This window comes from Carassius auratus, chromosome 27 (genome assembly GCF_003368295.1).
Source record: "Carassius auratus strain Wakin chromosome 27, ASM336829v1, whole genome shotgun sequence".
Classification (NCBI taxonomy): Eukaryota; Metazoa; Chordata; class Actinopteri; order Cypriniformes; family Cyprinidae; genus Carassius; species Carassius auratus.
This window is the reverse complement of record NC_039269.1, coordinates 12,364,060-12,387,386: the sequence shown is the minus strand read 5'-3', so window position 1 is coordinate 12,387,386 and position 23,327 is coordinate 12,364,060. Positions and strand designations below refer to the sequence as shown.

Sequence of the window (23,327 nt, the reverse complement as noted above, 5' to 3'; positions counted from 1 at the left end):
TTGTTAAAGGGCGTGTCCATGGCGCCCTGACGAAGTTCGATGTCTCGCCATGGGAATAAAAGATGTTATAACTCAGGCATAAAATGTCCGATCTTGCCCAAACTTCACATGTGTGATAAGGGTCCTGGCTTGAACACATCTGAAGGCCATTATTCCATTATAACGATAGCGCCACCTGCTGGCAACAGGAAGATTGGCACACATATGGAATAAACTTTGATATATTGCACTTATATTTATGAGTTTAAATGCATATTTCTCAACGTTCACCTTTTTACTAAAGCCACACGATGGCGGTGAGCCCGGGTGCGAGGGCCCGTTCATCGCTGCTTGCAGCTTTAATTATTATTATTCTTCTTCTTCTTCTTCTTCTTCTCCCGAATGAATCGCATTTTTGAGGGCTTTAACATGCTCAAAAAGTCATGAAACTTTGCACAGGCGTCAAACCCGGTGAAAATTTTCGTCTGATATAGGATTCAGAAGAGGGTGTGGCAAAATGGCTCGACAGCGCCACCTATACCAAGAAAATCAACAGCCTTCCAGCTATGTTTCACGTACATGCACGAAAATTGGCACACATATGTAACACACCAATACCTACAAAAAAGACTCTTGGAGCGAAATTCTAAACCCAACAGGAAGTCGGTTATTTTTAATATTATGAGCATATTTTGTGTAATTTTGGTCATTTCCATGTGTTGTATTTTAACGAACTCCTCCTAGAGAGTTATTCAAATCAACACCAAATTTGGTATGCCTAATCTAAAGGCCTTTGCGATGTTAAATTGCGAAGATCTTGAGTTTTCGTTGAAGGGCGTGTCCGTGGCGGCCTGGCGAATTTCGATGATTCGCCATGAAAAATGAAGTTGCTATAACTCACACATACAATGTCCAATCTGCCCCAAACTTCACATGTTTGATGAGACTCCGAACCTGAACAGATTGACATGCACATATTCAGTTATAGTCATAGCGCCACCTATTGGCAACAGGAAGTGACATATTTTACGCTGCAACGAACTACTCCTAGAAATTTTATGACATCAATGTCTTTTTTGTGGTCAGTCTAATCTAAAGGCCTGTGCGATGTTCAGTTGTGAAGGTCTTGAGTTTTCGTTGAAAGGCTTGTTCATGGCGCCGCGACGAAATTCGATGTCTCGCCATGGGAATAAAAGATGTTATAACTCAGGCATAAAATGTCCGATCTTCCCCAAACTTCACATGTGTGATAAGAGTCCTGGCCTGAACAGATCTGCAGGCCAATATTCCACCGGGTGTGGCAGAATGGCTCTATAGCGCCACCTATACACTTTCAACGGAGTGCGCCTCGCGCTATGTTTCACATACATGTACAAAAATTGGTACACACATGTAACACTCCAATACCTACAAAAAAGTCTCTTGGTACGAAATCCGGATCCCAACAGGAAGTCGGTTATTTTGAATTTTCCCTTCAAAATTGGTGTTGTTTTTGCCATTTTCAGGGGTTGTACTTTAACGAACTCCTCCTAGAGATTTATTCAGATCAACACCAAACTTGGTCAGTTAAATCTAAAGGCCTTTGCGATGTTAAATTGCGAAGATCTTGAGGTTTCGTTAAAGGGCGTGTCCATGGCGGCCTGACAAATTTCGATGTTTCGCCATGAAAAAGGAAGTTGCTGTAACTCCGGCATACAATGCCCAATCTGCCTCAAACTTCACATGTTAAATAAGACTTCTGCCCTTAACAGATCTACATGCCCATATTCAGTTATAGTCATAGCGCCACCTGCTGGCAACAGGAAGTGACATGTTTTACGCTGCGACAAACTACTCCTAGAAATTTTATGTCATCAATGTCTGTTTTGTGGTCAGTCTAATCTAAAGACCTGTGTGATGTTTAGTTGTGAAGATCTTGAGTTTTTGTTAAAAGGCGTGTCCATGGCGCCATGACGAAGTTCGATGTCTCGCCATGTGCATAAAAGATGTTATAACTCAGGCATAAAATGTCGATCTTGCCCAAACTTCACATGTGTGATAAGGGTCCTGGCTTGAACAGATCTGAAGGCCAATATTCCATTGGGTGAGTCAAAAAGGCTCGATAGCGCCACCTATACACTTTCAACGGCGTGAGTATACACTTTAAATGGAGTGCGCCTGGAGCTATGTTTTACGTACATGTACAAAAATCGATACACACATGTAACACACCAATATTTACAAAAAAGTCTCCTGGTACGAAATCCGAATCCCAACAGGATGTCAGTTATTTAGAATTTTCTCTGCAAAACTGGTGTTGTTTTTGCCATTTTCAGGGGTTGGACTTTAACGAACTCCACCTAGAGATTTATTCAGATCAACACCACACTTGGTCAGTGTAATCTAAAGGCCTTTGCGAAGTTAAATTGCGACTATCTTGAGGTTTCGTTAAAGGGCGTGTCCATGGCGGCCTGACAAATTTCGATGTTTCGCCATGAAAAAGGAAGTTGCTGTAACTCAGACATACAATGTCCAATCTGCACCAAACTTCACATGTTAGATAAGAGTCCTGCCCTTAACAGATCTACATGCCGATATTCAGTTATAGCCATAGCGCCACCTGCTGGCAACAGGAAGTGACATATTTTACGCTGAGACAAACTACTCCTAGAGATTTTTTGACATCAATGTATTTTTATTGTGGTCAGTCTAATCTAAAGGCCTGTCCAATGTTTAATTGTGGTAATCTTGATTTTTTGTTAAAGAGCGTGTCCATGACGGCATGACAAAATTTGATGTCTCGCCACAGCAAGAGAAGTTGTTGTAACTCAGGCATAAAATATTTGATCTTCCCCAAACTTCACATGTTCGATAAGAGTCCTGGCCTGAACACATCTGAAGGCCAATATTCCATAATAATGATAGCGCCACCTGCTGGCAACAGGAAGATTGGAACAGTGTATATGGAATATACTTTGATATATTCCACTTATATTTATGACTTTAAATGCATATTTCTCACCGTTCACCTTTTTACTAATGCCACTCGTTGGCGGGGAGCCCGGGTGCGAGGGCCCGTTCATCGCTGCTTGCAGCTTTAATTTTTTATTATTTTTTTATATATTATTACAATGTTAAATAACTATTTTCTATTTGAATATATTTTAAGATGTAGTTTATTCCTGTAAATTTTCAGCATCATTACGGCAGTCTTCAATTCATGATCCTTATGAAATTATTCTAACATGCAGATTTAATGCTGGATTTTTTTTTGGTACTCAGTTATCAATAATGGTTCTTATTCAAATAAAAATTGTTTGGTATTTTTATATATGGTATAATATATATATAAAATCTTTGCCAAAAGATTATTTCTGTTCACGGTATGCTCTAGGGATGGGCATGATTAATCGACGATCGATAATTGATCGTTAAGATTTTCCTCGATCATGTTAATTTGTTATCGATTAATCTAAAGCATTTTTTTTAATCTAATGCAGGTTGCGTTGCGTAGTGCGAGTCTTCAAGCAATTAAATGAATTTCACTGTGTGGCAGCAATTAAATATTTTACCACCATGGGGCAATATTTGACACCCTACTCGGTTATCTGTGATCTTCCGTTTTGATTTCAAAGAATAATCATGAAGATGTCACGGCGAAGTGTGGCGTGGGACCATTTTGATTTAAAAAGCGAACTAGTTAACTGCAAACATTGCGATACCGTGTTTAAGTACAACACGGCCACGGCTCAAATGATGTACCTGTGCATCCCGGCAAATTTTCATGAGGCTCTGTCTACAGTCTTTGTCTCCGCTGGTCGTCATGTACAAACATTTCATTAAAATGAACCGTAACTCCGTGAATACTCAACGAAGAGACATGAGAGAGATATCTATAGAAAGCCTGGAATGTCTACTTTTAAACTAAACAAGTGCTTCCGAAAAACAAATATTCTGAGATAAAGTAATCCATATGAAAACAACGCAATGTCTGTTTTTCATATCTTCCTTCATTATATTTAATCTGACCACGCCCCCGCGCTGAACGCGCTATTCAGATTCAACTGAAGCGCGCGGCTTGAATACGCCCACACAGAAGAAAAGGCAGCGAGACTGTTCTTCAAGTTTTTATTTTATTTTACTGTTTGCTTCGCGATGAGAGGACTAAGACATAATTCACCCCAAAAAGATGTGATGTGGTTGATGATTTGAGAAATGGATTTCCTCAGAAAAAAGAATGAAGCACTTTATTCAGACTCAAAACGCATATATGCGTTAATCGACTCGAAAGGGTTAAGAACGCCTGCTAGCAGCTGCAGGTTCCGCTGCTTTAGAGCACTGCATATGCACGCGGATATATGTTCGGTTTGCCTGAACGTAGTTTAACTGTCTGCCACAAGTTGATCTTGTAATAAAGGTCTCACCGAGGAAAAACACGCTGTATTTTTGTATTCATTGCATTTTTTTATTATAAAAATTAAATAATTATAAAAATATTAATGATTAATCGATAGTCGATCGTTAATTCTCCCGACGATCGACTAAGAAAATTTAATCGAATGCCCATCCCTAGTATGCTCCATGTTAATTGAGTAAATTCATTGAGAAATTGTCCATCAACACTATGTAACAATCTGTTTAAATTTCAGGTTCCACCCGAGAGCCGGGACTGTCAAATAGTAATTTTAGTGTTCAGTGGAGGTTCAGTTATTCAAGATATTTGAATGCCAGAATGTAGCCTATAATTGAATATTGATAATATTGAGTGCCTGATAATGTTACAGCTAGTGCTGTTCAAAACATACTGTTTGTTAGGGCCGATTGTGGATTGCAGCTTTCTGGAGAAAAGCTCAAAATACTCCTTCAAATAACTTCATACTCAGCATCCTAAAAAATATACCTTTTATGAGTCATAGTCCTATAGCAATGCTTTAACAAGTCTGTGTGTCATTTCGCCACAAACTATTTTTCATCTCAAGTCGGTGGTTAAAGGAAGTGTGTGACACTGATGTCATGTGCACTAATTTTAGCAGTAGACCATGTTAATAAACTGAGACTCTTATGTGTAAGGCTTAAACATTGCCTTCCTTGCTTTCTAATACTAAATTAAACAAATACATTCATAACATATTTGTGTAATATGCAATTAGTTGTGTATATTTTATTATATACAACAGGTGGCACCTTTTTGTCACGTTTTTGTAGAATTTTAATGTTTTGTGTAACCAAGTGCTTTCTGTTTTTAGGGTTTGAATGTAGAAATAGGCCTAATAATAATAATAATAATAATAATCCACACACAACCTCTCACAGGCCTCTCTATTTCGGATTTCTTGATCCAACCGATTAAGTCCTCTGAGTTTTTGTCAATAAACATCTATTATTCATTCAACCCCAGTTGGATCCTGGTCTTGCTTCTGACACAACTTGTTTAAATTTCAGGTTCCACCCGAGAGCCGGGACTGTCAAATAGTAAGGAGAGTCCTTGATTTTTTATTTTTTTTAGTGTTCTGGAGGTTCAGTTATTCAAGCTATTTGAATGCCAGAATGTATAATTGAGTATTGACAAAATATTGAGTGCCTGATAATGTTACAGCTAGTGGTGTTCAAAACATACTGTTTGTTAGGGCCGATTGTGGATTGCAGCTTTCTGGAGAAATGCTCAAAATAATCCTGAAAAACATAAATTTTATTAGTCATAGTCCTATATCAATGCTTTAACAAGTCTGTGTGTCATTTTGCCACAAACTATTTTTCATCTCAAGTCGGTGGTTAAAGGAAGTGTGTGACACCGATGTTATTTGTACTAATTTCCACAGTAGAGCATGTTAATAAACTGAGACTCTTATGTGTAAGGCTTAAACATTGCCTTTCTTGCTTTCTAATACTAAATTAAACAAATACATTCATAACATATTTGTGTAATATGCAATTAGTTGTGTATATTTTATTATATACAACAGGTGGCACCTTTCCCCTTGCTTTTCTTCTCTGTCATATAAGTTATTATACTTCACACCTATGGGCAATAAGCAGAATGAACATTATCTTCGTTACACACAATGCAGGACAAAATTACTTGATTACAGGGAAATAAAAAATGCTTACCATGAATAATATTTATGATGTGGAAAAGCATATGCATTGCATGCATTTATTGCAATTATTGCAATTATTAGGCTAGTCAACATTCTGATCATATTTTTAAACACTTTTACCAATTCCAAACCACATAAATCTAATAATTTTGTTTACAATCATATATCTTATAATTATATAATCACTGGAACTGGAACTGGAAGTGAAAAACGCTCACTGTTGCTCCAGAAACAAATACTGTGCATTAAGGAGGTTTAAACTTTTGAACAGAATGAAGATGTGTACATTTATCTTATTTTGCCTAAATATATTTTTTCATTTAGTACTGCCCTTCAGAAGCTGCAAAAGATACTTGCATGTTTCAAGACAAAAGTTCAATATACACTGATCTTCAAATTCAAAAAGTTTTCTCCCCCTTAATGCATTGTTTTCTTCTGGAGCAACATTGAGTGTTTGAACCTTCTATAATAATTGCATATGAGCCCCTCAGTTGTCCTCAGTGTGAAAAGATGGATCTCAAAAGCATACAGTCATTGTTGGAAAGAGTTAAAATACACAGAAATGCTAAAAAAAAAACACACACACACAGAATTAGTGGGACCTAAGGGATTTTTCTGCAGAACAGCAGGCAGTATAAAAAAAAAATCAACTAGCTAACAATACAGTATGTGTGTTTGTGTGTTTACAGTAGGTAGGCTATGCATGCATGGATATATAAGGCAATAACATTTGTGTTCACATTTAATTGCTTTTTTTTTTTTTTTTTTTTTTTTTTAGAGACAATGAAAAGGATTGCCCTGTTTCTGGTTCTTTATCATATAATTACATTGCTGTCTATGGGAGGATCACAGAGGTCTCAGAATTCATAAAAAAATATCTTATGAATGACTGAAGGGCTTATGGGTTTGGAAAGACATGAAGGTGAGTAATTAATGACAGAATTTTCATTTTTGGGTGAACTAACCCTGTAAGGTTAGTGAATAATATGTACAGGAAGCACTAGAAGTAGAGATGTGTACTTGGGGTAGTGTTTAAATAAATTGTAATTTTGCTTTTTTTGTGCAACAATTATTAAAAGGAAATAAAAGATGCACAGTGCCACATCCTTTGCATTATTTTTTTTGTAGTAATTCAATTGTTTTAATATGAATATTGTTTTAATAGATAGTTCAGTACAATAATTGTCTATGCATCTAAATCAGTACTTTAAACTTTTTGATTCTAAGAGCTTTGTATAACAACTTAACAAACAAAAGATTCCAGTGGCATAAGACAGTAAAATATTTCATGATCTATTATGTAAGATGCTTGTAATGATTGCTTTAATGGTATTAATGATTTCTGCTTAAAAATAGTAATAATCTACTTATATGATTTGTATTATCCGGGATTACTTTTTTAAAGGCATTACTTTTTTGAAGGCATTTTCTGGAAATCTGTACTGAAATATGTATTGTGGAAAGCACTATACAAATAAACTAAATTTATTTGAATTCTAGATATGTACATGTGTGTGTGTGTGTGTTTGTGACATATCAGGACACAACTTTGTATAATGACATGGGTATGACACAGGTATTACAAGCAGAGGGTGACTTATGAGGACATAACACATGTCCCCATTTTTCAAAACGCTTAAATCATACAGAATGAGTTTTTTTTTTTTTTTTTTGAGAAAGTAAAAATGCACAAAGTTTCCTGTGAGGGTTAGGTTTAGGGGAAGGGTTGGTGAATGGCGATAGAATATACAGTTTCTACATTATAAAAACCATTACGCCTATGGGATGTCTCCACTTTTCACAAAAACAAATGTTTGTGTGTGTGTGTGTGTGTGTAGGCATTGTACTGCTCACACACACACACATTTTACTATCCTAGTAAAATAATGTATTACACTCCAATTAATGTTTTGCAGTAATCTATCTATCTATCCATCTATCTATCTATATATCTATCTATCTATCTATCTATCTATCTATCTATCTATCTATCTATCTATCTATCTATCTATCTATCTATCTATCTATCTATCTGTGTCTGTCTTTCTGTCTATCTTATTACAGTACTTGTGGTCACCTTTATATTTCATGTTTTTTTTTAGAGGAGAGAATCTCACACTAATTAAATTTTTCTAAATGATTTACTACATTAATTAGTATTCCATTGTACTGCTCATATACATACAGATTGTACTACTCATATAGGGACTGATTTGTCACCTATCAGTTTTATATGGTTATGTTTATATTTAGGTTATGCATATACTTAGGTTAAAAACCTGCAGCAAGTTTCCAGAATCCACAAGGAATGCATTCACGCTGAGTTAACAGTAGATCAGTGCTTTAAACCGATTAGCTGTGGATTAGTCTGTTCAATTTCTAATCCACACCAATGCACTGTGGCTCATGTTAAACAATGCAACGTCTTTCAGTGCAGTATCTGCAAACAACTCCAGAGGGAAGTCATGTGTTGTCTGTAGTGAATCTATGCATTGAGCAAGATGTCCAACATATACACTCTGAGGTAGGTTTATAATTTCTGTCTTTTGATTTAAACTTACAATTGAAATAAGCAACATTTCTCACTTTTCTTTATTGCTGCTACAGTAATTTATGTTTTAGTTTAAGTTCAGTTCAGAAATGTTATATCATGATTATTGTACATGCATGCAGATAGTTTAAATCTGTCACTGTTTCCCCCCATTGATTTATTTATTCATTCTCTTGTTTAGATTTTTTTTATTGCTCACTATGGACTCACTTTATAATGGAATAACCCAGTAGCTCAAAGGCCCATTTGTTGTATCTCTTTTGTTAAGAATTGCTTGTCAAAGGAAGATCGCCATTAAAATGTAAATTCTGTCATTTGCGCACTGTTCCTTTAACTTACATTTATGATGCAATTGAACAGAGAAATGTTTGGTGGCCAGTGGTCATCTAGCGCACGACTCGATGGCAAAACAGTCATTATAACTGGAGCAAATACTGGCATTGGAAAAGAAACCGCAAGAGACCTGGCAGGACGCGGTATCTCATTTATCTTATTCTTGTGTGCAGTTACGAGCCTTTGTAATGTATATCAGATTCTAGAAACTAACTACAACTAAAAAAACATAAAATGTATGTTACATAATCTATTTAGGATACCAATTATAAAAGTCATGGCTTTTGGAGTTGTTTCACAGGGGCCAGGATAATAATGGCTTGCAGAGACCTTGACAAAGCAGAAGGAGCACAGAAAGAGATCATGGATGATTCAGGGAACCAAAACATAGTGATCAGGAAACTAGATTTATCTGACACCAAGTCAATTAGAGAATTTGCTGAGGCAATCAACAAAGGTAAGTGATTAATATAAGAGTTTTACACCAAAATCTGACTGTATTTGATCTAACAAATCTTGATAATAGCAATTCCCTCAGAAAATACCTCTCTCCAACAGTAAACTAAAATAATTACTAAAACCCTCTTGTTTTCAGAGGAAAGAGCTATTCACGTACTCATTAACAATGCTGGGATCATGATGTGTCCCTACTCTAAGACAGCGGATGGTTTTGAGATGCAGTTTGGTGTCAACCACTTAGGTAAAGTGTTTTTCTTGTTCATTCAAAGGCAATGTGTCAGAGACCTCTTCGTTAATGCCTCTCTTAACAAAATGCACAACTTACCAATAATATCCCTTTGCATATCTTTACCTTTGACTTGCTGCATGTTTAATGGTGCATACTTATTGTATATGAAGTGTGCTGTTGAACAATAGCTTAAACTTTTATGTCAATTAGGTCACTTTCTGTTAACCTTCCTGCTGATTGATCTCCTGAAGCGATCTGCCCCCTCAAGAATCATCATCCTTTCCTCCATGGCTCATGGTTGGGGCACAATAGCTCTTGATGATATCAATAGTGAGAGGAATTACCACAGTAGGAGGGCATATGGTCAGAGTAAATTGGCCAATATCCTTTTCACTCGTTCCTTGGCCAAAAAACTCAAGGGTAAGTAATCTGGAAGATTAAATAAATGGGAAAATTCATGGGTACTTGTGCCGGGGAGTACTTTTTTGATCTATCGTGAATTGTAATTTCAGACACAGGTGTTACAGCTTATGCAGTCCATCCAGGAATTGTGCGAACAAAACTTAAAAGACATATGAATCTCGGACTTCTGATCATGTGGAAGATTGTCAGACCTTTCACAAAGACCCCAGTGCAGGGAGCACAAACTACCATCTTCTGCGCAGTGGAACCAGAGTTAGACAAAGAGAGTGGTGGTTACTACAGGTATTGAATTGTGTCATACTAAATTAAATACAGTGGCAGAGGCAACTGATATAAACTGACTGGTTCCCATAATGGATTTTTGTTTTGTTTGTATTTTTCTTTCCCATTTTCTACAGCAACTGCAGACCTTCGAGATGCACCAGAGCTGCTAGAGATGATGAAATGGCTGAGAAACTTTGGGAGCTCAGCTGCAAAATGCTGGGAATAGTCTGGAACTAAATGCAGTGTTTTCCGTACACAATTCAGTATATCCATTTTTATTTACTATTATTATTGTTATTTACAATTAATTCCAACATGAACACCCAAGAAAAAATGCCATGACACAAACCAACAAATGCTTATTTCTGAGTAGGTTGTTTTATTTTAAAGTTAGAATAAGAAAAATAGATTTTTCCCCATTCATAAACGATAAAGACTCTTGATATAAGTACATTAAACGGCGAGCATGTAACAATTATACACTGCACTTAAAGTCAATTTTAGCTGTTTGACCTTCCACAAGGAATATTTCCTTAAACCCAACACTGTTTAACAACAGTGTTAAAGTGTTTTTTTGAGAACTAAACATTTTTGACAGAATCAATTACACAAATACTTTAGCGTTTGTTTAATCTCTTTTTAATGTTTTGGTGATTTCCCAGATTTTTTTTTTTTTTTTTTTTTTGTAAAATGCAATCTGTGTTAAGTTTAATGATGCAAATCAATTGAGGATAATGAATGTTACAACATGTATGCATGTATATCACAACATCTTTTGTGCTGTAGGAAATAATAATATAACACTATCATAAATGTATACAGTTAATCTATACAGTTTAATAAACTTGATCATTTGTAGAGGTGATGCAATTTTATTTGATATTAGCACAATAAAAATAATCACATTTAATGTAATAATGATGACAGCTGCCTTTCGATACACATATCCATTGTTGTACACCATATTTTTACATTGTGCTCTTCCTCAATGATATTGTGCTATTATTATTATTATTATTATTATTATTTTGCATAATTTTTTTTTTAATGTAAAAGATACCCTCAAAATAATCAACCAAATTCAAATAATAAATATTTTCATTTTAACACGTAACACACTGCTAAATGGGCTTATAGATCTACTGTTTGTCAGTGTTTCATGTGATCTAATTAAAACATGAATCTACAGGACCAACAATGGCACAAAAATGTCAGAAAACAGCACATTGTTCACTCTTGTCCTATTCTCACAAAATTAAATAAATAATAGGTAGTACCACATTAACACTGCCATTAGTAATAGCAAATTTAGGACAATAGTAGTTCCTTTCTTAGGTATTCAGTAGTTACTAAATAAAATATGCGCATTGAATACTACTTCTTAACTGTGATCAATTAATAAAGAAACCAATTAATTATTAACCACAACAGTAACGTGTCTAAAAGTAAACTATTGATTTGTATAAGACAATTATTTAGACATTATTATATTCAACTTATTTATGATTATTATATCCCCCCAAATAAGTTGGCTTTGCAGGTTGAGATTGTCACTACTATACACTTACCAAAGAGTAGTTTATATCAAACTTAAACACAGAATAATAATGATAATGATAAAAAAAATATGAAGGGAAAATGACAAGCCCATGATTGGATTAGTTCACTATTATGAGCTGTATTCACTGTCAGTTCAATACTTCTCCGACTCCAAAACACCTACATTTGGTGACAGTATCTTAGGAAAGAGTTCTCTTTAGGATATGAATATAAACAACATCTTCCAGATTACAGTGTCTGTTAGAATATCACTAGGGCCTCACAGAAATGTATGGCTGTACAGTATGTGTCAGATATAAAATATATTAAATAACTTAATTAATTACTTTTGAAATCAATGTCAACCCCTCATTATTTACTCAAGCGTTGAGTATGACAAGGTATGACAATTAGTGAGGAGTTGATATCAATGCTACAAGTCATTTAATAAGTGTTTAAAAATGTTACTGTTCTGTTTAGTAATTCATTGGTAATACTTTATTAACTGGTCATAGTTAGCAAGTTCTTAATGAGGATATTTTTATTTAGTAATTACTCAATATCTACAAAGGAACTACATTTGTCCTAAATTTGCTATTAGTTCCCACTCAGTTAATCTTGCTTCCATATTAGTTAGTAGTATTTAAGCTCAGTGTTGATGTACTGTAGTACTATTACTTTTTTATAGTTACTTGTTAACAACGGACTGCTCAAAGAGTGAGGCAACACTTCTTGAAAAAAATCAAGATGTGTGTGTGGGGTTTGGGGGGGGGGGGGGGTTGTCAACCATATTTTAGGGCTATGCGTTATGTTTTTTTTTTTTTTTTTACCCAATAAGAGACAGGTCCACATTAGGAAGCAAATGCAAAAATGAAGTTCATTTATTTTTCTTTATGAGAAATACCACTTAGGTTGTTCAATAGATTCAAGTAAAACAGATGTGCAATATAGCCCTTGTGAAATGAAAATACATGTCTGAAATAACCCAAACTGTTTTAAACAGGCAAATGTTAATGACCGAAAGCTTAATTACCAGCAGGCACCAAAGTGAGAAAATTAAAGTCTTTTCACTGCGGTTAAAGACAGTATGCCTTTACATTTTGCTGTTCAAACAGTTTAAGCAAATAAGCTACTACCAATAAATTAATCTGACAATACTTTAAATAGAAGTGCTGGTGGCTGGTTTATTTTCCCTTTAGATCTATAGAATTGGGCAGTGTTGCCCACACCTGAGATTTAGACCCTCCCTCGACTCCTCCTCTTGTACTCTCCGACTGTCTTGACTTTGAGATCTGTTAGTACCAGATCCCGATCCCTCCTGAGGATGAACTTTACCATCAGGCAGTTTGAACTCAACAGATGCAAATGAAGACATACTCCCATTTTTCTTTGCCCACATTTTAGAGGACTCACCCATCGGAGATACCTTAAGTTCCTTGTTTCTTCTAGCGTTCCCTCCACTGCTGCCATTATTGACACTTTGGGCATCTAAGAGAGGATCAGAGTCACTGCTATGTGCCATATTGAAGTATGTACACTTTGGTGTAGGGGGTTTAGCCATGTCCTCCAGCTCAGAAGAGGATATTACAGCCAGAGGCGATGCTTGGTTCTCACAATATGGGTAGGCTGAATCCTCGCTTTGTTGTCCTGTGCCGTGTCAGCTGATGTTGTGTCTCCATTTCCATACATCCCCATATTTGCAGGAGGAGAGTTACGGATGAGGTGGTTTTCCTTGAGAAGCCACCTGCCTTTATCAATCAGCACTCCCTCTCCAGAGTCCACATTGTCTTTTAAAGCCATGCACTGTACTGATTTATAGTCTCCGTCAAGTGAACTTTTATCGCTTGGTGATCTACTGTGGGATACTGTCTCTTGGATTGCGCTTTTTGTATCCTGAAAAGAAGCAAGACTGCTGCTTTTTAAACTTGGACTGGGAGTGGGTTTTGATGTCATCCATGTGGACGATTTCATCAAGCCACTTTCTTTTACATGGTTTATTATTTTTGGCTTCTCTGAACTTCGTTTTATGATTTCTTGAAAGATACGTAACCTCTCCGCCTCCTCTTCTCCACTCTCTGTAAAAAGCTCCTGCGACTGGTACCCACCATTGTCGGATGTCTCAGGCCTATAATCAGACAAATCTGATGTATTTGGGCTCGGGAGACATTTTTGACCATACTCATTATCTATCTTTTGGCAAGCCATAAACATATCCCTCATTTTGTCTTTGTCTGGTTCTATTCTGAGGTTGCCATTTGAATCACATTTGACAGTCAGGGTAGAAGACAACAAAGCCGAATTAATTAGGTCTAGCAGCTCTTGTGAGATCTCAGTTGGATGTAGTAGATAATGATAGCCATGCTCCATACCTAAACTCTCGGCTTTCTCAAACTGGTGCTCACTTGTACTCATACTGCCATATGACTCCCCTTCCACAGAATCTTTATTATCAGTACAAGAGTGTCTAACACTATTCACACTATTATGAGAATCAAGCGAAACCGAGTCTTCTTCTTCTACATCACACTCTTCAGCAGAACTGTCCTTTTTAGTCAGACTACCTTTCTCTAATGTCTGGACTTTGCAGGGTTCGGAATCACTTGTGTTTGGCTTTGTTTCTGTGACATCCTCATCCGCAACCTCAGGATCAGAGATTGTACAAGAGTCTGGTTCAGCATCTGGATCTACTCGTTCACAAACTTCAGAGTTTTCATGGTCCACTTCATTAATGTCATGATCTTCCACAAGCCCATTTTCAATCTGTTGTGTTTTCACGTATTCAGCTTCATTAGTCATACTATTTTCATCATTACTACCATATTGAGTACTGCTGTTGCAGTGTGGATCATGATCCTCACCTTCTGAGTTCTCTGGCACATCTTCTTGTTGATTTTCATCTTTAACATCAGGAGACATCACGTGATCATCTTCTTGGCTGGATGACTCTAATGTTCGCTCTCTACTTTCACCCTCTGTATCACAATGAGGTGATGTTGACTCTGAGTGAATGGAAATACATTCTGATGAGATGGACTTGTTTTCTTGTTCATGTCCTCCATCACTAATTGTTTCCTCAAAATCAGAAAGTTCAGCTTCCTCTCTGACGCAGTCCTCAACTGTATTGTGCTGACTGTCCTCATTTAGCTCAGCTGCCTCTCTGTCTGAAAATGGCACACACTCAGTTTCTGATGCTGGACATGAGCATTTGGCATTTGTGTCTTCGGGTTCTGAAGCATCTGATTGCTGGCTATTTATCCTGATGTTCTGAATGCTGTCCTCCTCCTCTACATCAGTGTCTCGTTCTTCTATGATCTCTGGCATTCCATTGTCCTCTCTGTCACAAATATTGTCTTGGTGATCAGAGAGCTCAGAGACGTCTTCTACATCTACATCTGTTATTTTTTGTTCTGATGTTGGAGAATGATTTCCATCACCATCTTTGTTTTCAGATTCAGAGTCTTCATGCATTACCCTTTCTTGCATGTTCTCTGTATTCATCTGGTTGTTATCAGATGTTTCTAAAACCTCTGCTTTACTTGAATCACTACCATTACCCTCAGGTGACTGAATGGGCACTGCTATACCAGAATCTTCATTACCCATGTCCTCATCTATTGTTTCGGAGTCAGGGGAATGAGCTTGGATTAAACACAATTCCTGAGATTCTTGTTCCATTTGATCATTGGTTTTGTTATTTTCTTGGTCAATATTCTCCTTTTCCTCTTCCATGTCAGCAGCTTTCTCTAAACTACCACTTAACGAGCCATCTTCAGTTTCCTTTTCTTTACCTGAAATTTCACTGATGGTATCATCATGTTTGATTACGTCTTCTTGATTAAAATACTGTCGTTCTCCTTCAACAAGAGATGAAATCTCTCTGTGAATATCTTCAGGCATGTTCAGTTCATCCAGTAACTGTTCTATACTAAAACTGCACTGTTTGTCCTGATCTCCTGTTTCTCCTTCTAAGTCCACTTCTACGGCAAACTCCTGCTCTGAGAATCTTGGTGACAGCGGCGGACTCTCTTCAAAGACATTTTGGCCCTGGAAATCTCTCCAGCTTTGTTTTAGTTTGGATGAAGTAGAACTTTGAAGACTGGTCAAGCTGGCCTTTACCTCATCTTCATCTTTAATACTGGATATTTTTTCCAAGGACTGCATTACCTGCAGGGCCTCTGGACAGAAATTAGAGTTGCTGGCTTGTGATTCATTTTTGTAGAGGACTGAAATTCCATCTCTCAAAGTCATCAGTGACAAGAAAGACAGAAGAGCTCTTGAGGGAGACCCAAAGGCAGAGGCCACCTGAGAGGAAAAATCCGGGAGGCTACTCGACTTTTCCCTTTCCAGAGGTGTTAAGCGGGTTGGACTCAACGCCTGCTTGATGGACTGAACAGACAAACACAACTGCTGCAAAACTGGTTTCATGCCTGACGTAACTCTGACCTCTGTATTTTGTGATGTCCCAGAAGTGTCAGGAGGGGCCAAGTTCTCAGATGACTTGTGCATTCTTACAAGACCTTCCTGTTCAGAATGTAACCTCAAAATTGGCATCGATTTACAAAATCCTCTCTGCCTCTGTGGTTCGGTTGGCTCTCCCTCACACATTATTTGTACAGGTGGGCGAGAAGTTGGCCTCTCATCAGCATTATCTTCGAGAGAAGGGCCTTCAACATCTACGCGATCTATTTCAGGGTTATTTTTAATCTCAGAGCCATCAGTGGAGTCACTCCCTATCTGGAAAACTGCTCTTGGTACAATCTCTGGATAGCTTGTCTCATCATGGTAGGGCAAAGATTCTGGTTCAATTTTATTTAGCCAGCTTTCAACGTATTGATTTACACTGGAGGAGGATAATTGTAGCACAGGCAATGATACACTTTCACTCAACTCCTGTTTTTGTTTAGAGGACTTTTTTGATCTGACACCATTCATTGACCTTTGTTTCGGTAGCCTCTTTATTGGGGCTGGCGACTGAATGTCTAAACTGTTCCTCTTTAGTTTAGGCCCATGAGAATCATGGTCATTTGTTTTCACTTTGTGGGAAATGTCTTTAATAGTTTTATCTTTTAACTTGAGATCTTCATCTGACCGACTTTGATTCCTTGTACTGAGATTAACGTCTCTAATCTTTGGAGAACTTTCAAATGTTTTTGTCTTCTTATTTTTGTCTCTTACAGCTTTGGGTTCACGTCTGTCACTTTCTGCTGAGCTAGTCTTTTTCTCTGATACTGTGTGGCTTAGTGTGTCTGACGTCATTTGTAGGTCTTTTGAAGACCCCGGAGCACTGCCCCTTATTTTTCTCACAAATCCAGATGATTCAGAAGAAGTACTTTTCTTAGATTTTTTCGACTTTGGTGCATTATTTTTATTAATACTAACAATGCTTTTATCTTCAGAGACTTGTTCCATCGCTGCTGCTGGATGCATAATTTCCTTTTCAGTCCTTTCAGACCTACCCTCAACCAATGTTTGTTTTTCATCATCGGTGAGGATGGATGGATTGTTGTTTGTCTTTTTTGGAGGTGTTGAACAGGCAGATGATAATGATAGCATATTGGATTTTGCACCATCCTGGGAGTTGGAACTTGTGGACTGCCTAGTGAGATCTACATCGCAATCATTACTTGACGAACGGGGTCCTGAGTCTGTTGAGCCTGGCTTGATTTGAGGCAAAGCTTTTGTGTGATATCCAGCCTTGTTGTCCATATACACCTGTGTATTTGCATTGTAATTGTCACACGTACCCTGTGATTCATATATGTGCATCACAGTCTCTGTTATTCCCATCGTCCCATTGTTTTGTAGCTGAAGAATCTGTGCAACACCTGATGATCTAAAGGAAGTGTCAGACTTTTTCTGCTTAGCCTCCCCCAATTCACTCTTCCCAGATTTTGACACAGTTCTTGTGCTGCTGCTACTGTTGTGACTGACCACACAATAACCCTCCGTCAACTCTCCTTGTCCAGTTCGCTCCATGTATGAGTATGCACCTACGGTACTCTCCTGAACTTCAGTCTCTGAAACAGTTTTGATGTTTTCGACTGAGGCCTCTTTTCTTTTTTGTCTGGGACCTGGAGTGGGTAGCCTTCTATAGATGGACTTGGGCATTTCAGATGATGTATCACTGCCATAATGTTCCTTTTCTTCATTGATGAATCCTACAGATTTGTTAGCGAGTGTATTGATTTCTTTAGAATCTAGGCTGTGAGGTCCATTCGACTCTTTGCCTGAGTCATTGGTTACTTCTAATGAGTTTACACCTGATTGTGGCTTGGAATTGCACCTCTGCTGGTTATTAACGGAAATGCGACTCAGTGTAGTTGTCCAGTGGATCATTTCCTCTTGTTTTATAGTAAGATGCACCTTCATCTCCACTGTCATGCTGCCATCTTCATTGACCCGAAAAGATTTTTCAATGTCGTCTTCAGTAGGCATAATGGGGCAATTCCTCTGCTCCACACCATTCGTACAGTCACAGGTCTCCATCTCATCTGATCCCAAAGGCTGACTGCCTTCGGTTTCCATTGATTCATTATTTGTCCTGTTGTGCTCTGTCAGATTTCCATTTAGTGACTTATTGATCTGCTCTACAAGGAACCTCTCAGAAGATAAAGAGAAATTCCTTGATCTTGAAATAGTCCCAGATGGAATCTTTTTTTCTTCTTATGGGTGAATGATCCGATATTATTAGAAGACAGAAGATGGAAAATGACAAGTGGGGAAAAAAAACATAATTAAACTTGAAAAGCAAAGCAAAGTGCTAAACAATAATTATTAAAAATAAAATAAAAATTTGGCTCACGTAGTAGTGTCTCAGTTTGTGTTGGATGAAAAGATTCAGATATCCTTGACTGGACTTTAGTAGAAGCTTGGAGATCATAGATTCCTGTTCTGAAGGGTTCATTACCAGCTGCAACAACAATCCCAGAGCACAAGATGAGGGCAGGAAGTCCTTCAACCTATAAACAGAACATAAACTTATGTGCATACAGTAAATAACATTATTCATTTTTCAGAAACTTTAGGACATAAGTTTGACAGCTAACATGAGTTTAGAAGTCCATCATGTGTGTGACATTACTCAAGAAACCATTGGGACATGAGTTATTATAGTATACTCTCTCTCACAGCTGGGGGTAAGAATTGAAACATCATGGCTTAGTACATCAAGGACTGACGGAATGACTGTAACGAATAGTGTTTGGAATAACGCAGTTTAAAAGAACGGCGTTAGGTAACGACGTTATTTTTTCAGTAACGGGGTAATCTAACTAATTACTTTCCCCGTTGTTACAACACCGTTAACATTACTGGACGTTAAATGTGGTACATTACTATGCATTGATTTAATAAACTATGTAATCCGAACGCACCCCTGGCTCACACAGCTAGTGAGGAGGTGGGTTAATAACGAGATAAGCGATTATGATTGGCTAAGGCAGAGTCATGTGTTTCATGGTAGCCAATCAGAGCCAGTGTTTTTACACCAATGCCAGCATATGCGCGTCACACACGCGTCAGGAGCAATCCGATGAAAAGTTGCCATTTTCAAGGTGGAGATATAAGCACTACTTCAAATTCATTGTGGTCAAAGGCAAGAATGTGCATGTAATTTGTACATGTAATGTGTGACACACGCATCTACAAAGCTAGTGGCCAAAAACACTTTTCTTACAAAGATAATACTTGGAAGTGCAGGATTCTGTTGACGTGCAATAAATATCGAAAGTTATGTAGAAACACCTGTCTGTTCTACTCATTTCAACTGACTTGTGAAAACTGCTAAAAAAAAATTTGAAATTCTTTGACATAGAGAAACTTTTTTTTTTTTTACCCAAATAGTTACATGTAACTAGTTACTTTTATTATAGAGTAATTCAGTTACTAACTCAGTTACTTTTTGGAACAAGTAGTGAGTAACTATAACTAATTACTTTTTTAAAGTAACGTTCCCAACAGTGGTAACGAACAAAGACATAGTATACTTTGAATCTTAAAAGCCAAAAAGATCAAAATACTGCACGAAAACATCCCTAGACAACGCATTCAATGACAAGACAAAGCAAAACTGTCTCAAAAATATTTAAAGACAGGTATTGAATAAGAGCCGTTAAATAGTTCTAAAATCTTGTACAAAAGCAAAGCATTACAGTGTAATATCACAGCATTTTAGATCATTTTCTGTTAGTCAAAGATATTAGAATTGTGTTTACATAAAATGCATCAAATGTACTCATTTTTAGAAAAAATTTATGATAAAAAAAGAGTAATTCATAATTTTTTAAGGCCACAGTGATGTGTGAAATAGAGAAAATGATTTCAGTAACTCATAGTATTAGCAGTTCGAATTCTTAACTAGCTGCAGTTACCAATGTTTGCTATAATTTTAACTAGTAAAACATTTATATATATACGATATACTTACTCTTCTGCCATCTTCTGTGTAAAGCTTCACAACTGGGAACTGCATCACTTGAGAAAGATAATCCAAAAGAGCATTAAAACTTGGAGCTGTTCTTCTATGAAGAACAACTACTCGCTTCATACTTGGATCCCTGTTTTTGTACACTGTCAGTCTCTTTGGTGTTCGTACCATTACTCTGTTTTCTGCCATTTTTCCTGCCCTTGTGGTCACTTCATTTCTCTTTACTTGCTGCCGGACCAGTTCCCTGCGTGCTTGACGTCCCGCACTGACAGGTCTGGTAGTGTTCCAAGGGACCTGTCTCTTATGGACCTCATCCAAGTTAAAAGGCTTGACCTTTTTCTGATCTGAGCACAGATAAGAGCTCCCATCCTGCACATCATCAAGGGTGCGGACAACATGTGTTCCCCTGGGTGTCGTTATGGTCCTTACCCCAAATGGCAGAGGCACTTTCTTGGAGAGGGCATCTAGAAGGGCATCAAAGGTTTTAAAAGTACGGCTGTTGATGACCATCCGGTGCCCTGTGAACTGAGGGTCCCCGCTCTTGTAGAAACATACCCTTTTAGTAGTAGTGGGGTCTGGTTGGGGGTTTAGTGATCTGGAGACCAATGTCTGCACACTCCCCACAGATATGTCAGGATGGGGTGCATCATTAATGTGTGTTGTGCTCATGTTAAGAGATACTGAAAAAAAAAAACAATAGTTTAAAGTTTTCTTTTTCATTGTGCATAATAAAAATATAAATTATGAATTGCATGGCATAACATTGTTCTGTTCTTACTATCAGTTTCCTATTAGGTTTAATTCTACCGTACTGAAATTGCTTCCAAATTCACTTTGTGTCACCCATAAAGCAAGTGTTTTTGTAAATAATTGTACTCTGGGGGACCTTCAGCTGATGACAACAAAACACAACCTTTAAATGATGTGATATGCTCTTTGTAATGAAGGTTCTATACTTTGCAATTCTTACAACTACAAATGCATTAGAAAAATCAATCTGTAGTTCATTAGCAGCAACAGCTACATTCGTCTTTCAGGTATTGTTTTCAATTTTTCATCCTAGTCATTAATGAAATGGCTTCTCTTAAGGACTAGAAGAGTTTGATCAGGAATGTTTGCTTAACATGATCAGGTATAAGAATGGAAGTCACTGAACAAATGCTAATGCTAATATTTACTGAACTCAAACTAGAAGAGATCAAACAAATAATGTATGTACACACACACACAATAAAACAACCTAAATCCTAAAAAAAAACTCTAGAAAAGGTATTATGGAAGCCGATCACTATTCCTAAATGTAATGAATGTTATCAGAAAACATCCTCTTTCTACAGATTGCTTTGTCATTTGGGATGGACAGTCTCATTCAATTGACAAAACATGCTCCTCAATAATTTTTCAGTTCAGTAAACCATTGCACAACAGCCACAAGACATGTTCTGGAAACCATGATTCAAAAGCACTCTCATATATAAAGCCCAAACTAAAATTTCCTTCCAATCTGCTGCAAACTAGTTACATAAAACAATCTATACAATGTATCTTAGAGCAAACACCAAAACGAATAATACCTTATGATTAGCATGCATCAAAAAATATACAGAATGTGCTACTAGTTTCTAAGTTACTATTTAGATGAACACACCAAGATTTGAAGCCACTCATCCTACCTTATTTCACATTTTCAGGAGGGTTGAGTTGGTGAGTTTGTTGTCCATCAACTGAAGAGATTATGAGCAACGCTCAAGGCTATTTTGGGACGGCAGGCATCAGAGTCGATTTGTGTAATCTTTGGTCACGATTAAACAGCATTTTAGAGACAGAGCATCAAGAATACTATCATTTTAAGCCTTCATATATTAAAACAAATGTAAAAACACAACCTTTTTAAACTTGTTGTTTGTATAATCTAAGCATTTGCACTAACATTTAATTAAATTGCATATTTAGCCTATGAGGTTTCAAACAGTACAGTACTGATAACCATAATAACAGTAAGTGTGATACTGAATGATATACAAACATAAAATATCATGAGCGACAACCTCCACGCAAACCTTTCATCTGATCTCAACTGTTTACATAGCATAATACCTGCATCTTTGTCTCAACTGACTGTATAATTAACTAAACAAATTACACTTGTACACAATGTTTTAATAGCTTTCTCTTAAACATAATGAGACATGAAGTATTTTGTTCTGCTGTGTGTGATATCCAGCAGATGGGTGAAGGTGTTTCTAATTTCTCTCAGAGCTATAAGCAGATTTAATGCCTCTGTTAATAGGGATTAGAGTGGGGTGAAGTGGAGAGGTTTTATGCTGTAGCTGACTATAAGGGAAAGGGAAGCCTCAGCTGGTAAAGCATGTGTCTCTCAGTGGGAGCATAACTGTGACTACGGAAGCGCAGCAGGAATATTGTGATTGTGATTGGTTTACAGCAGAGCAACACCATTTATAAATGCATTACATCTGGGGAGATGGTAATCTTGTATCACGTGAATCAATCAGCGTGAGATATATGAATATGTATATAATAAAAATATGGACTTTACTTGCTGAATCTGTTCATTCTTTAACTTTTATACATTTTTGTTCATAATGAGACATTGCGCAATGTTTGTTCATTTATATTCAGCAGTGTCTAGTAATCTCAAGGCTCCCCGTCACGTCTCAGATAGTTTTAAAGGATTTCCTTATCAGCATGGGGTGGAGATTAGCCTTGCAGTGTTTCTAAGGAAATTTCAAGCAGTTCGGTTTCCGCGAACAGTTTTGCTCACTGATCAAGCTCTTACTCTATTCTATAACTATTGTAGTTGGGTTTCAGAACAGTATAAAGAACAAACTAGCTGTCATTCTCAAAACGTGCCATAATAATTACTGATTTTGTTGGTTATGTAGGTTTAAGAGCGAAACAAATTCACCGGATGTGGAATCACGTTGTCTTGATCTCTAAGGATTAGAGGCTTGCACACATGCAAGATGCTGAGTAAGACAGACATGGGATTTTATTTAATAACAAGCAAGCACTGGGAAAGAGAAAGTG

At 37.1% G+C, this 23,327-nt stretch overlaps 1 protein-coding gene and 1 pseudogene across 3 annotated transcripts; one reads left to right on the top strand and one right to left on the bottom strand.

Moving 5' to 3' along the window:
- The first annotated feature begins 4,630 nt into the window (after window positions 1-4,630).
- On the top strand, window positions 4,631-11,173 carry LOC113045529 (retinol dehydrogenase 12). 3 transcript variants are annotated; one of them, XM_026205940.1, is made up of 9 exons: window positions 4,631-5,430; window positions 6,835-6,978; window positions 8,494-8,580; window positions 8,968-9,083; window positions 9,242-9,397; window positions 9,536-9,640; window positions 9,839-10,048; window positions 10,141-10,333; window positions 10,450-11,173. In XM_026205940.1, exons 3-9 carry the CDS (start codon window positions 8,558-8,560, stop codon window positions 10,550-10,552), a joined length of 906 nt encoding a protein of 301 aa, XP_026061725.1. In that variant the 5' UTR covers window positions 4,631-5,430; window positions 6,835-6,978; window positions 8,494-8,557; the 3' UTR covers window positions 10,553-11,173. The 3 variants fall into 3 exon arrangements, with proteins under 3 accessions (XP_026061725.1, XP_026061724.1, XP_026061726.1); XM_026205939.1 differs by having other exon boundaries at window positions 8,489-8,580; XM_026205941.1 differs by lacking the exons at window positions 4,631-5,430; window positions 6,835-6,978 and having other exon boundaries at window positions 8,563-8,580; window positions 9,231-9,397.
- A 1,868-nt stretch (window positions 11,174-13,041) lies between these two features.
- LOC113045527 (oxygen-regulated protein 1-like) lies at window positions 13,042-22,696 on the bottom strand (annotated as a pseudogene).
- Between the last annotated feature and the right edge of the window lie 631 nt (window positions 22,697-23,327).

Coding starts and splice junctions, on each gene's coding strand:
- LOC113045529 (XM_026205940.1), top strand. CDS start 8,558: ATGTCCAACATATACACTCTGAG. Junction 8,581..8,967: donor TCCAACATATACACTCTGAG/GTAGGTTTATAA, acceptor GCAATTGAACAG/AGAAATGTTTGGTGGCCAGT. Junction 9,398..9,535: donor TGCTGAGGCAATCAACAAAG/GTAAGTGATTAA, acceptor TCTTGTTTTCAG/AGGAAAGAGCTATTCACGTA.